The sequence below is a fragment of the Zootoca vivipara genome, chromosome 17, assembly GCF_963506605.1.
Source record: "Zootoca vivipara chromosome 17, rZooViv1.1, whole genome shotgun sequence".
In the NCBI taxonomy this organism is placed as follows: domain Eukaryota; kingdom Metazoa; phylum Chordata; class Lepidosauria; order Squamata; family Lacertidae; genus Zootoca; species Zootoca vivipara.
The window spans coordinates 24,091,795-24,106,735 of NC_083292.1; the positions used below are offsets into that span (position 1 = coordinate 24,091,795).

The 14,941-nt window shown below is 48.6% G+C and overlaps 1 protein-coding gene across 3 annotated transcripts in view; it reads left to right on the forward strand.

Moving 5' to 3' along the window:
* VANGL2 (VANGL planar cell polarity protein 2) overlaps positions 1-14,941 on the forward strand; it is a 42,956-nt gene that overhangs the window by 24,327 nt on the left and 3,688 nt on the right. For all 3 annotated transcript variants that reach the window (XM_035097787.2, XM_035097789.2, XM_035097788.2), the window contains exons 3-7: positions 8,462-8,737; positions 9,747-9,867; positions 11,594-12,201; positions 12,730-12,866; positions 13,889-14,024. In XM_035097787.2, coding sequence (XP_034953678.2) covers positions 8,667-8,737; positions 9,747-9,867; positions 11,594-12,201; positions 12,730-12,866; positions 13,889-14,024 — 1,073 coding nt within the window. In that variant the 5' untranslated portion in view covers positions 8,462-8,666. The remainder of the gene's footprint in view (positions 1-8,461; positions 8,738-9,746; positions 9,868-11,593; positions 12,202-12,729; positions 12,867-13,888; positions 14,025-14,941) is intronic.

Consider the following 14,941-nt stretch of genomic DNA (forward strand, 5'->3'; position numbering starts at 1 on the left):
ATGTGCCCCCACCTCCATGAAGTTAAGCCACAACCCCACCATACCGTTGTATCCTGAGGGTACTGAGAGTTGTGATGAGACGCTGCACCCCCCCCCCACCCTAATTCCTCTTCTGGAGTAACAATTCCAAGAGTGGTTTATCAATTCCCTCCTCACAGGGAACCTTGCGAATTGTAGCTCTGTGAGGGGGACAGGGGTCTCCTAACAACCCTCAGCACCCTTAACAAACAATGGCTCCCCTCCCAGAATTCTTTGGGAGAAGCCATGACTTGATAGTGGTACCATAGTTCTTTAAATGCCTACCCTCCAACATTTCTCTGATGAAAATAGGTTCATATTATTTAGTAATAATAATAATAATAATATGCATGCATACATACATACATACATACATACATACATACATACATACATACAGTACATACATACCCACCCCAGCCTTCTGGCTCGGTTGCTCTAGCCACTCTGGGCAACTTCCAAATATTTAAAAAACATAATAAAACTATGTAGGGCTGTCTTTGGATGTCTTCTAAAGTATAGTTACTTATCCCCTTGGCTTTGAGGTTGCATAACTCCCTACTCTGCAACATTTCTCCGATGAAAATAGGGATGTCCTAAGGAAAAGCAGGACATTCCAGGATCAAATCAGAAACTGGGACGGCTTCTGTAAATCCAGGACTGTCCCTGGAAAATAGGGACACTTGGAGGGTCTGTAGAGTGGTACCTCGGTTTAAGTACACAATTGGTTCCGGAAGTCTGTACTTAACCTGAAGCGAACTTTCCCATTGAAAGTAATGGAAAGTGGATTAATCCATTCCAGACGGGTCTGTGGAGTACTCAGCCTGAAGCATACTTAACCCGAGGTATAAGTGTAATTGGTTCCGGAAGTCCGTACTTAACCTGAAGCGTACTTAACATGAAGCGAACTTTCCCATTGAAAGTAATGGAAAGTGGATTAATCCGTTCCAGACGGGTCCGCGGAGTACTTAAACTGAAAGTACTCAAACCGAAGTGTACTTAAACCGAGGTATGACTGTAAATTTATGGTGTCTGGCCCATGCTGTGCTTTCACCCCTCACACGGAGAGAGCCCATGATTGTGATCAATCACATCCATCTCTCTGTGTGCTGAAGACCCCAGGATCAACCCCTGCCATTTCCGGTTAGCAGGATACAGTGGTACCTCTACTTACAAATAACTCTACTTACGAATGTTTTCACAAACGGAGCTCCGTCCGCCATCTTGGATGCGGTTTAGATAGCATTTTTTCTACTTACGAATTTTTAGATAGGGTTGCTTCGACTTACAATTTTTTTCGACTTACAAATGTGCGTTCGGAACGCATTAAATTCGTAAGTAGAGGTACTACTGTATCGGGGAGATGAACTGGTTGAGTCCTTGGTGAAAAGCTCGGGCACCTCTGGTCGGAGAAGACGGTCTGCATGGTTGCCAGTTGGCCTGACCTGGTTGGGAAAATGCCCTTTCCATGTACACAGTCTTGTTTGCAGTTTACACCTGCCTTAGGCCAAACCAGGTGATTTACCCACCTAGTAATGCCTCAGCTTCCTGAGGTATCAGGCAGAGAAATGTCCGTTTCCATTTAGCTGCAGAGGGCCTGAGATAGAGTCTGGGAGCTTCTGCGTGCCGAGAACAGGCCGTTACTCTGAACCAGGGATGGGGGAACCCTCCAGATGTTGTGGGACTACAACTCCCATTGGCCAGCCTGCCTGTGGCCGATGGGCGTCGGAGTCCCACAACATCTGGCGGTTCCTCATCCCTCCCTGCTCTGAGCTGGCCCGTCCCTTTGCTGCCTTTAAGCCCAGAGCAGAAGCGCCGCGGTCTTATTTCTTAGCCATACGGTTGATTGCACATTGAGGACATTTTGCCTCCTTTCATTCTCCTCTTAGCTTTCCCTTTCTTTCTTTCTTTCCACACACACTCCCCACCCCCACCCCGGTTTCCCATAAAACTCTTGCCAAGGAAGCCTTGTAATCTGGGGAAAGAGGGTGGGGGCAACTCTTCCAGTTGAAGCCTCTTGCAGTCCTGCTGTTCCAGAGGAGGGGGCCTCTAGCGCTTTGTGTTTGGGCTCTGTTTTGCTGAGGCGGCTCAGCATGGTCTGTTATTGCTGCTGCTGCTGCTGCTGCTGCTGTTGTGTTTTGGCCTGGTCAGATTTGGGGATGGAGGACGGAGGTCCATTTTGCAGAGGGGGAAGCTGAAAACCATGAGGAGGAAGAGATCAATAATAAAAAAGGGCTGGTGGTAGTCAGGAGGACTCAGCTGAGGGAATGTGCTCAGTAGAGTGTCAGTTGAGCAATGGGAATTGGCTTGAAGTGCTCTGTTAGTTGCATGATTTTGCATGCCGTTAAAACAATTATTTTTGAAGCAGGCAGGCGGGGAGGAGTATCCTGCTTCTGGGTGATTCGCACGCGTGGCAGCACAGCACCTCTGTGAATGGGCGAGGCCTCTTCTAAGGAAAAGCCTGTCTGCAGTTTTTTAAAACCAATATTTTTAATACAAGTCATTTTTTTTAAAAAAAATAAAGAGTCATTTATCTTATAAATTTTATGTACCCCTCTTTATTGCAAGAAAGAACCTCCAAAGTGGTTTCGAAAAAGAATAAAATAGCAATGAATTCAGTTGAAAAGCAGCAGTTTAAAACATTCTAATAATGATTAAAATCAAAGGTAAAATTCTAAAGGGCTGCCCAAATAATTGGGGGCGCTGTTTTTGTTGATTTTTAAAAAAAGCTTCTGAAATCGTGTTTGTGGGGGGTTTTTTTGGTTCGCTGAGCTCTGGGCAAGCCAGGGGAAGAAGGGACTGTACCTTGGAAGTAGAACATCTGCTTTGCATGCAGAAATTCCAGGTGACATTTTCAGGGAGGCCGGGGAATGACTCCAGTCTGAAACCCTGGACAGCTGCTGCAGTCAGTGTAGAACAGCACTGAGCTAGATGGATTAATAGTGAGGTTTCCCCCCCCCCTCCAATCAAGTGGCACATAAATTTTATGAAAGGAATAATAAAAGGCAGACTTTGTAAAAGGTAACTTCTGACATCCCTAGAGGAACATAGTCTTTGCCAACTGGTGCCTTCCAGATGTTTTGGACGACCAGATCCATCACAGAAACGTAGAATTGAAGAGTTGGAAGGGGACCCCCAAGGGTCATCTACCGGTAATCCAATCTCAACTAAATCAGTCTGATAGGTGTTGTAGTCCCATGCGACAAGAGCTGATGGGGAGTTGCGATCAAGAACATCTGGGGGGCCCCAGGCTGGGGGTGGCTGCTGCAGTGTGTATTGGATTGAATGGCTTGCCCAAGGCTCCACCAGGAATTAGTAGCAGGGTTCTCATCAACCCCTTGTCTCTGGCTTTCTCATTTTGATTTCCAAAGAAGCATTTATTATCTTAACTAGCCGCAGGTGCTGCTGACTTGGCATGGATCCATTCCGTAGCCACCATCTTTAATTGGTCCATGGCCTTCCCCCTTGCCTTTGTGTGCCGGGGTGTGTTGCATGTAAAAGGGGCGTTTTGGGATCAAAACCCGGATTGGGCTGTCAACTTGCCCCGCTGCAGGTAGATCCAGTTCTCCACCTGCCACAGGCAAAGCCCTTTTTGCACTCCTCCAACAGAAAACTTAATAGGCCTTTGCTCTAACCCTGTGGCATTGCGCAGAGCACGTAATACTCCCTTATCTTCCTTTTGAACTGGAGGACTCCTTGGCAGTGGTTTTGGGCGGTGAGCTTGCAAGGTGCGCTGGGGTGGTCGACCTGTGATTCAGATTCTTGGAGAATCTGGAGAGAAGTGGCTGAATCCATCTCCCTTTGGGGCCTGGCCTGCGGGGAGGGAGGGTGATGGGACACGCCTTGTTTGTTCCTGCAGTTGATCCCCCCCTTCCCTTCTCTCCCCCTCTACCATGCACACGTCTGCGCTTTTGAGTCTGGAATGGTGCAGGTAAGTCATACCTGGAGGCCCTGAGAGGAGAAAAGTGGAAGGCCTGGTAATTAAACAGCAGCTGGGCACCATCAAAGCATCGCTGGTGGAGCTTCTCCCCACCCCTAGCTTTAGGGACCTGCACCCGGCTGCACTGAGGCATGTGACCCATTTGAGGAACAACACGGAGAGCCCAAGTAGGTTTCCTGCTTGTTTTGGCAGCCAGGTCCATATCTGCGCTCCTTACTCCCAAGTCCGGTAGCAGAATTGGAAACTCAAGATATATAAGCTAATAGCCAAATGGCACCTTAAATCTTAAGTTACGGTCTCCACAACGGACTGTCTAGTCACCCTTTTAAACGATGAAACAACAGCAACAAATTTCATTTCTATGCTGCTTTATATTTTAAAGAAAAAAAATCTCAAAGTGGTTTACAACATCAAATAAAACAATGCAGAAGCAAATAGCAACAAGACATCTGCACAGATTACCTGCCTTGTGGTGTGAAGGAGAAATCCTCACCTTGGCTACAGGAATGCAGCTTTTTAAAACCTGCCTCTGTACAGCTTGTTTTTGGAGCAAGTCCCCCTTTTTGCATTGATAAATTTGGTTTAAATAGTTACAGGTAGGTAGGCGTGTTGGTCTGATGTAGTCGAAACAAAATAAAAAAAATTCCTTAGAGACCAACTAAGTTTCTCATTGGTATGAGCTTTCGTGTGCATGCACACTTCTTCAGATGGTTTAAATAGGTTACAGGGTTGGTGACCAAAACTGGAGTAGCTTAGGTTGGCCAGCATCCTGTGACATCATTTGGGATATGTGTGAGAGGGTCTTTCCTAGACCAGCCATTGGTGGGGTGTGAGCTGTTTGGCTTGTGTGGAATGGAGGTGACAGACCCCCTACTTGCTTCCTCCTCCCAGGTCTTTAATAGCTCAGGCTGGAATGACTCTGTCTCCCCCCCCCCCCCAACCTCCTAAACTATTTGGACTGTGAAGAGCTGGCAGAAGTACTTGTGATGGCCCCAGGGTGGTGAGATTGCCCACAAACTGGGATGAGGTAGACTGAGAACAGGCTTTGCCCTCAAGACACTGGAGGGATGTGGATAAGATAATAAACAGAGCACACAAGAAGGCTGCCTCAGATCCTCTTGTGTGGAATAAAGGCCAGAGTTCGTAGTGACATGCTTGCATCTCGCCTCTGCCTTCCTTGGTCGTAATGGGAGCCTGCATCTCCTCCAGGATGCAAAGGCCAGCCAGGTGTTTTCCAGGACACTCCTGAGGGAGGCGGCAACCCCATGTGTTGATTGTCCCCAGCATGTGGTATGCAGATGTTGACTGGATGCTATTATTATTATTAATAATAATAATAATAATAATAATTAATCCCTTCACCCTAAGGTTGCAGGGCAGGTGACAACTACTGTATTAAAACACAATATTAAAAACAGCGTAAGACAACTTAAAACCACAGAAAATAAATAAATAAATATGCACCTCAAGTGCCAAAAGCCAGGGTAAAGAGATGCAACTTCAGCATTTGACAGAAGCTGAATAACGAAGGTGCTGGATGCATCTCTGTGCAGAGGGAATTCTACAACTTAGGGGCTGACACAGAGAAGGCCCTCTCCCGAGCTGCCACCCCCCCTGAGCTTCTGTGGATCCTAACCAGGAGGGCCCCCCTCTGCTAATCTTAACACCCGAGGGGGTCCATAGGGAAGGGAGGCCTGAATCTAAGGCTTTAAACACAAACACCTTAAGTTTGGGCCCGAAATTAACCAGTGCAGGTGTTTTAAAACAAGGGTTATATGAGAACTAAACAGAGCCCCAGTTCTGGGCAGTTGAAGTTTCTGAGTCGCCTTCAGGGGCAGTGAAAGATTCATGCATTGCAGGGGGTTGGCCAAGAAAGTCAACGCGGTTCCTTCCAGAAGATCAGAAAAGCTACCTTCTACCAGCTTGGACTGTTTGCTTCACTGGCCCAGTATTGCCCACTAGTGATGACTTTTTTTACAACCTCATTTCCCTGTATCTTAATTTGATGAGCTTTCATTAAAGATTAGATAAAATCTTACTTTCAAAGAGATTTGATAAAAAAAACCCTCGCGCACAAAATGATTTAAAAAAATTTATTTATCAGTTTTTTGGCCATTTTTGAAGTCACTGTAAGCAGAAATAAAATTGAATCCAAGCAACATTATAAAGGGTCATCAAACACACAAGGAAGATTTTTATCTGCAGTAACCGTATAGACGCCGCTAGAGGACAATGTTTTGCTACCTCTCCTATAGGTTCTTTTCCCCAGCATGCCCGGCAGGGTCTGCTGGCTGAGTTTTGAGGTTCCCAAAAGGGGCTTTTACCTTGCGCAGGTGTGACATTTGTATACCCTATGTTGCTAAGAACACTCCCCATTGTGGAATGTGGTGTTGTGTCCAAATTTGATACGAAATATATATAGAATTGTTAATACAATTTTACGAAATGGTAAAATGGCATACAAAAAACTGTTTGTGCGTAACCTTTTTAAATATTTCAATGGAATATACTTCATTTTCGTCATTAGTAGGCAAAAGTTCATCCATTTGTGCTACAGGAAATAATTTTTGAGGGGGGGAAATGAAAAAGTCATCACCCTATTGCCCACTCTGGCTGGCAAGCAGGGCTTGCCCCATTCCTGCCACCCTGTGGACCTTTTATCTGGAGGTGCCGACTAAGAGGTGCCTCTACTTCTGCTGTTCTGGCCCCTCCCCTGGGAGAGGGGAAGAACCTGATCTGGCAGGTTGTGTGTGTTTTTTTTATGGAAGGCCCCTTTGCCGAGCAGGCTGGGATTCCTCCCAGAGCGCCTGACTTGCCCGGACAAGAGTCCCAAAGCCCTGCGGTGGGCGCGTTTGCCTTGGATGGCTGATTCCCTTGCCTTGGCTCCAACCCTGGGCTTGCTCTGAGGCAAGCGATATCTGGAGCAGAACATTAATGCGAGCATAAGTCATGTGAAACAACGCTCATCATTTTGCAACATTGGTAATAATGCAAGTGGCGCTGCTGTGCTTTTGTGTGTGTCTGTGTGTTGACTTCTGGTCTCCTCGGCCTCCCTTCCCCGGGGCTGTTGGAAATAACTGAGCAAGCACAGTGAAGCCCTTTCTTGTTTGGGGTAAGATGTTCCCGCTTCCAGGAGAAGCTTCTTTGTAACCCAGACGGTCGGATTTAGAGGCCCAGGCCCATTTTAATTCTCCTAATAACCGGGACTGTCTTAATCACGTGATGCTGGTGAGGGCTTTTGGTATCAAGGAAATCTTGTTCGTGAAACTGGGATCTGGCCTACGCAACTGAGACTTTTTCCTGTGTGTATGGAGATGGGGAGAGAGCATGTTGTGGGGCAGTGGGATGAGAGAAAAGCCTGAATGTATTGAGGAAAATTACGGGGCGTGTCACTCTTTTTTGAATCGGGATCTCTGTGTCCACAGTTCCTATTTCTGAGACAATGGCTTCTAAAGTTGATGGTTTGGGCTGGGGAGGGGCTGGTTTCTTACTGGGGCAGATGCCTTGAAAGAAGTCCAGTAGCTAATGGACAGAATGGTTTAGTTGAGATTTGTACATTGCAGGGGGTTAGACTAGAATTGGTGGCAGGGGATGGCTAAACACTGTCATGGGGGGCTGCTGACCCCAATACAGTGGTGCCTTGGTTTAAGAACAGCTTAGTTTATGAACAACTTGGATTAAGAACACTGCAAACCCGGAAGTAGGTGTTTTGGTTTGTGAACTTTGCCTTGGAAGCAGAACATGTTTCGCTTCCTGTTGAGTGTGTTTCATTTGTAAATTGAGTCCCCCACTGCAGTGGAAAAGCACGCCTTGGTTTAAGAACGTTTTGGTTTAAGAACAGACAGATTAAGTTCGTAAACCACGTTACCACTGTAAAGCAAAATTTTCTAATCCCCCTCCAATGCCTTGCACAAAGAGGCATTCTCACTGGGTGAAAAAATTTTCTGTTCAGCAGCAGTTCAGATAAGCAATGATACACTCTCCTCAGCTGATCTACACAGATTAAATATAGGGCAGGGTTGTGTGTGCATGTGAGAATGTGGGTTCATTGCACCTACCACTGGCATTTGGGCCCCAGAGGGCTGCCCCAAAAGGTTAGTGGGGTGACTTCCTGCGGATTTGGAGATAAGCCTCTCCTCTCCCTGATCCTGGTGTTTTATCTCTCGGGGATGGGGGTGGAGGGGAAAGGAAACATCTGGATTTATAGTCAATTTAGGTGTGACACAGAACTCCTGGTATATCCTGCTTCCCTACCCTCCTCTGCACAAACACTTTAAAAAACAAACAAACCCTGCAGGTGGAATGCTAACATATCAGGGTTCTAGCTTGAAGTGCTGCTTTTCTACATGTGGGGTCTTTTTTTCTTTGTCTTTCCTTAGTAAATATGCATTAAGCATGCCGGTCCTTCAGCTATAGATCGTACCATATGCTCTCTCCCGACTTGTCTCGAGGGCTGGGCCTGGTGAGCATGGTTAAGCAGTTTCTGCCTCCCTCCTTCTGCAGGTGCCCCCTTTTTTTCTTCTAAGACGAGCCCAGCTAGCCGATCAAAATAGAGTCCCTCAAGGTGAAAGTTGACTTTCTGAAGGTGCCCCTCGGCCTGAAGAAGCCCACTCTGAAAGAGGCAGCGGCTGCCTTGGCGGCTGTCCCGGGGCCTGGGAGACCCAAGTCCATCAACGTGGACCGCTACAAGGCGCGGCGCTCTGACAACATGGACAACGAGTCTCAGTATTCCGGGTACTCCTACAAGTCCGGGCATTCCCGCAGCTCCCGAAAGCACAGGTGAGTCTGCCGGTAGGATGCACCCTTGGGCCTACTGCTTTGAGCCAGGGGGAGCACTTGGTTTAAACCAGGGTTTCCCGATATTGGGCCTCTAGTTGTTGTTGTTGGACTACAACTCCCATCATCCCTACCTAGCAGGACCAGTGGTCAGGGATGATGGGAATGATAATCCAAAAACAGCTGGAGACCCAAGTTTGGGAAACCACGGTTTAAATTGTTGCAGTGAGCTCTCAGTGTGGGGCTGCTCTGGAAGACTGCATTAATGTAGAAAGTCCTGAGCAACTTGGGTTCAAGGGGGTTCCCTTGTCTCTGCCCACCTTGTGTCTAGGAAAACATGAAGTACTCTAGCACGCAGCTCTGTTCTTCGTACATTCTGCCTTCTTCTTATTATTATTTTATTTTTAAAAAAGTCATAACAATAAACTCCAAACAAAGTTAAAAGTTAGAATATAAATTTGTCCATTGCTGCAATGTTACAAAACAATGACAATAAGCTTTAATTATACATTGCCGTATCGAATCCCCTGCGCACCTCAATTTTCAAAACCTTGAAACCAAAAGCACCATCAAATCTAATGCACACCCTAGTTTTAGTGAGTGAATTTGACCAAGAAAGATGTGCATTACATTCAAGTAAATAAGGATTGGAAATGTTTAATGAGCAACCGTGGCAACAGGGCTGGGCAGTATATTGATATATTGTCCAAAACCAGTTTGAAGCTCATATTGTGACATCGGTTTTTTAGTTTTTGACCTGGCAATATATTGTGAAACAGGGTGTGTGTGCATGCAAGTGTGAGCTCAGTGGGTAAGGGCCTGATTCTGTTCATGGCACCTTCCTGCGGGTCCAACACCTACAGAACTGTGGGGCTGTGTCTGTAGGCGACTGTGAAGACAAGATGGGAGGACTTGGTGGGCTGTAGCTGCCCTGAGGTGCTGAGCAGGACAGTGTCCTATTTCCTTCCATGGTTCTTAGTGTGCATCTCTTCCTCCCTTCTTCCCATTGCAGAGATCGACGGGAGCGGCACCGTTCCAAGAGTCGAGATGGGAGTCGAGGGGACAAGTCGGTGACCATCCAGGCCCCTGGGGAGCCCCTGCTGGACAACGAGTCAACTCGAGGCGACGAAAGGGTGAGTGGCTTGTGGCCGAATAAAGAGGGGAGCCCCTTTGCGAGGGCCAGGGGCCGCCACCTCCTGCCCGCCTTTTCCTGGCTGGCTTTCCCAACCAGCTAACACCTAAACAGCGAGTGATTTATTCTGAGGTTGGGCTGGGCAAATGTTCCAGGGAGCTTCCATGTGCTTTGTTCGGTAATGGAGAGAAGCAGCGGCAGGCAAACCTGCACGTCAGCCTGGATAGCTCAGTTGGTTAGAGCGTGGTGCTGATAATGCCAAGGTTGCTGGTTCGATCCCCGTATGGGACAGCTGTGTATTCCTGCATTGCAGGGAGTCGAGCTAGATGTTCCTCAAGGTCCCTTCCAACTCTAAAATTCTGTGGAGCTCTGTATTTGGCGAGTCTCCTAATTGGATACAGGTTTCCTGCCCAAAGTGACTCGCGGGCAGGGAAATTTTGTGTGCCGTGCTGCTGGTGGATCCTATAAACAAATGGAAATGTTCTTTATGTACTCCATCATTTATTTATTATGGAAGTTGGATATGGGCCATATTCTTGTGCTTATAAACGGAAAGACAAAGGAAGGGGAAGTATTGGGGAAGACTTAGAGTAGGGAGATCGGTTTGTCAGTGCCAGGAGTTGCCCCCCTCCCCCAATTTGCCACCCATGGATGAGGGCAGTGCATTGGGGCCACCATTCAAGTTTAGCCCTAGTATCAATAAGATACTTTTATCATGCTCTGACTGAAGTTAAAAGCACTTTTTAGCCTTTGCTCATCCAGTGGGGGGCAGGGCAGCATCAGATGGGGAGGCATGCAGGACTTCTTTTTGGTTGGGGTCTTGACCTGTTAGCAAGAAATGTATCAAAAAGCCCTTGGCAATAGGCTTACCGGGGATCAGAAATATTAGGACAGAGGTGCACATGAAACACTTAATACAGAGGTAGTCCCATCTGGTCCAGCCAAAATGATCAAAGGGCCGGAGCGGTGTTCCTAAGAGGCAAGGTTTTGCAGCATTTGGGACTTTAGAGGAAATGTAAGTAAGGGGTGACACAAAAGAGCTTTATGAAATTATGCGTGGCATGCAGAAAATGCATAGGGAAACGTTTTTCTCCTCTCATAATACTAGAACTCTGGGACATCCCACGAAGTGGAATGTTGGAAGGTTCAGGGCACGTGGAAGAAGGGCCTTCACGTGGCGCTTAAACTATTTAACTCGCTCTCACGGGAGGCAAGGATGGTTTTAAAAAGAGAGTTGGACAAATCTGCGGATGTTAAGGCTATCAACGGCTACTGGACATAATGGCTTGCCTCTGTTTGCCTCCACAGCCAGAGGCAGCAAATGCTTCTGAATCCCAGTTGCTGGGAAACCGCAGGAGTGGCGAGTTGCTCTTTGTGCTCAGGTCCCGCTTGCGGGTTTCCCATTCCGGCATCTGGTTGGCCCCTGTGAGAACAGGACGCTGGACTAGATGAGCTATTGACTTGATCCTGCAGGCTCTTACAGGCGTGTGACTAGACAAGGGAGGAGCAGCACCCGTCTGTTGGAAGTACACATGAAGAAGCTTTAAGGCAGAGTCAGTCCACCTGGCCTGTTCCTCTCTGCCATTACTGGCACCTATTTGCAGCAGAGGAAAGCCGTGCTCGGGACCCCAGGACTTGACCCTTCTTTGTGCAAGAAGGTGTCCTACCATTAGGTGTCTGCCTGCTTCCTCACCTGCTCCTGCTTGACCCTTTCCCTTCTTTTGCAGGACGACAACTGGGGAGAGACCACCACGGTGGTGACGGGCACATCTGAGCACAGCATCTCCCACGATGACATCACGCGCATCACCAAGGACATGGAGGACAGCGCCCACCTGGACTGCTCCCGCCACCTGGGCGTCTCGCTGGGCGGGGCCCTGGCCCTCCTCTCCTTCCTCACGCCCTTGGCCTTCATGCTGCTGCCCCAGCTGCTGTGGGGGGAGCGGCTGGAGCCGTGTGGGACGCCTTGTGAGGGGCTCTTCATCTCGGTGGCCTTCAAGCTCCTCATCCTCCTGCTGGGCAGCTGGGCCCTCTTCTTCCGCCGCCCCAAGGCCTTCTTCCCGCGGATCTTTGTCTTCCGCGCACTCCTCATGGTGCTCGTCTTCCTCCTGGTCGTCTCCTACTGGCTCTTCTACGGCGTCCGGATCTTGGACTCTCGCGACACCAACTACCAGGGCATCGTCCAGTACGCCGTCTCCCTGGTGGATGCCCTTCTCTTCGTCCACTACTTGGCCGTGGTTCTTCTCGAGCTGCGGCAGCTCCAGCCCCACTTCACCCTCAAGGTTGTCCGCTCCACCGACGGGGCGAGCCGGTTTTATAACGTCGGCCACCTCAGGTGAGGAAGGGCGGCAGTAGAAGGGTGCACAGGTGCCGGTAAAGCGTGTTCTGATGATGATGACAACAACCTGCCCTTCGCCAGCACGTCCTAGGACGAGTTACAACAATTAAAAATTTTAAAAAGGTTCAGACGTGTTACAGTCACAAGAGTAGAGTGGAGCATGAAACACGCATCCTGAAGGCCAGGATTGATTTGTTTGAGTGACTTCAGTAAGATTTTTTTTTAAAAAAATAATACATCTCCCATCTGACAGGCAAACAACTATTTGTTGTTGACACCGGAAGGCAGCCCTTTCCAGGGGAGTTTTTAATGGCTGATGTTTTATTGTGCTTTAAATACTTTGGCCGGAGCTGCCCAGAGTGGCTCTGGGGCAACCCAGCCAGATGGGCGGCATATAAATAATGAAATCGTTACTGTTGTTATATTATTAAAATGAATGAAATAAGTAACAGGCACTGGAGACTCCATTAATCAGTAAATCAATTCATCTGAGGACCCCCCTTTTCTTTCTCTGTCTCCTTGCAGCATCCAGCGAGTTGCTGTGTGGATCCTGGAGAACTACTACCACGACTTCCCGGTCTACAACCCGGCCCTCCTCAACCTCCCAAAGTCTGTTCTCTCCAAGAAGATGTCTGGCTTCAAGGTGTACTCCCTTGGCGAGGGTGAGTGATCCCGGCTCTCTGAATCATAAAACCGCAGGCTTGGAAAGGGACCCTGAGGATCATCTAGTTTAGTGTTTCCCAATGTTGTGTCTTCAGCTGTTTTTGGACTACAACTCCCGTCATCCCTAGTGGTCAGAGATGGTGGGAATTGTAGTCTGAAAACAGCTGGAGAACCAAGGTTGGGAAACACTGATCTAGTCCAACCCCCTGCAATGCAGGAGTATGCAGCTTTCCCACCTGGGCATGATCAGCACCGTGCTCTTAACCAGGTGAGCTAGGTGTACATGTGAAGCAGTCTTGCAAATAGTCAGAGCATTGACCCACCTGGCCTGTCAGCCTCTTTCCTAGGGCTCTAACCTGTTCCCTTTGGTCTTCTGAATGGGAGGGCTGGGGTTTGAACCCAGCAGCATAGGAGCCAACTCCTAGGGGCCGAGGTCCCTTCAGACACCCACCCACCCTAAGTTGATGGACATTGCCATTCAAATGGTGTGTGTGCATCATGTCATGTGATTGATTATGTGAGGTGCGGCTTACCTGTCCCCCCCCCATATTTTATTCAAGTTGGTACCCCTGCTGAGCATCCAGTGGCTGCTCTTCCATTGAATTATGCTCCTTCCCCTGGTCCCCATCCCCCCGCCATCCTGCACAGGCCTGCATCTTCACTGCTGGTTCCTCTCTCCTCTTTGGCCACATTCACACCATACATTTAAAGCACTATGATACAACTTTCAACCGTCATGGCTTCCCCCAAAGAATCTTGGTAGAGTTTAAGACTACTGAGAGTTGTTAGGAGTCTCCCCACCCCCCCACCCCCCGGCCACGGCCATTGCTCTCCCAGATTAAAATTTCCCAGAGTTTCCTGGGGAAAGAGGGGTTGATTGTTAAGCTAAGCTACTCCGGGAATTGTAGGAGGGGAATTGGGCTCTCCTAAAAAAACTCTCAGTGCTCTATGCGTGATTGCAAAAGGTGGTGGCCAGAATTTGAAGCCGCCTTGACCACCCCTCTCTCTTCCCGCCCTCCAGAAAACACAACCAACAACTCAACAAGCCAGTCGCGGGCTGTCATTGCCGCAGCGGCCCGACGGAGGGACAACAGCCACAACGAATATTACTACGAGGAGGCTGAGCATGAGCGCAGGGTGCGCAAGAGACGCGCAAGGTATGCACAAAAGGGGATGGCTGTGTGTGCCTGTTCGTCCCACAGCAGAGAAGAAACTGAGCTTGACTTGCCAAGTCCTTACGGTTGACATTAGGTAAAGGTAAAGTGACCCCTGACCATTAGGTCCAGTCGTGACCGACTCTGGGGTTGCGCGCTCATCTCGCATTGTTGGCCGAGGGAGCCGGCGTATAGCTTCCAGGTCATGTGGCCAGCATGACAAAGCCGCTTCTGGCAAACCAGAGCAGCACACGGAAACGCCGTTTACCTTCCCGCTGTAGCGGTTCCTATTTATCTACTTGCACTTTGACGTGCTTTCGAACTGCTAGGTTGGCAGGAGCTGGGACCGAGCAACGGGAGCTCACCCCGTCACAGGGATTCGAACCGCTGACCTTCTGATCAGCAAGCCCTAGGCTCAGTGGTTTAACCACAGCGCCACCTGGGTCCAGTACGGTTGACATTATGCACTGTAAACTCCTTGAGGCAAAGTTGTGAAATTTATGGAAATTCTGGGAAATCGTGCAATGCTGACTTCCCTAGCGAACCTAAACTTGTTTCATCGGTTTTACAACTTAAAATGCATTCGTTTTATCATGGCTTGTGAAATTGTGCTGTTTTTGCACATTTGTGAAATTCACACGGCCCTCCTTTCTGTCAGGGGATTGTTGCGGCTACTCCCGAGTAAAGACGCTCCAGTCCGTTCTGTCTTTAAGGGTTTTATTGTGCATACTATTTACAGTGCAGAGATAGCAGAAAACGTTGACCTCCTAGTCACTCTCAGAATCCGGTAATGGCGCCCTTCTGCTCTGGGGCCAGCATAATAGCTTGGTCACCCTGAAACGCCGCCCTCTAACCTTGCGTTTGGGCGCGCGCCTCAATTCGGGCGCCGGAAGCGGCTGTGCTCCCTCTTCCACTTGTTG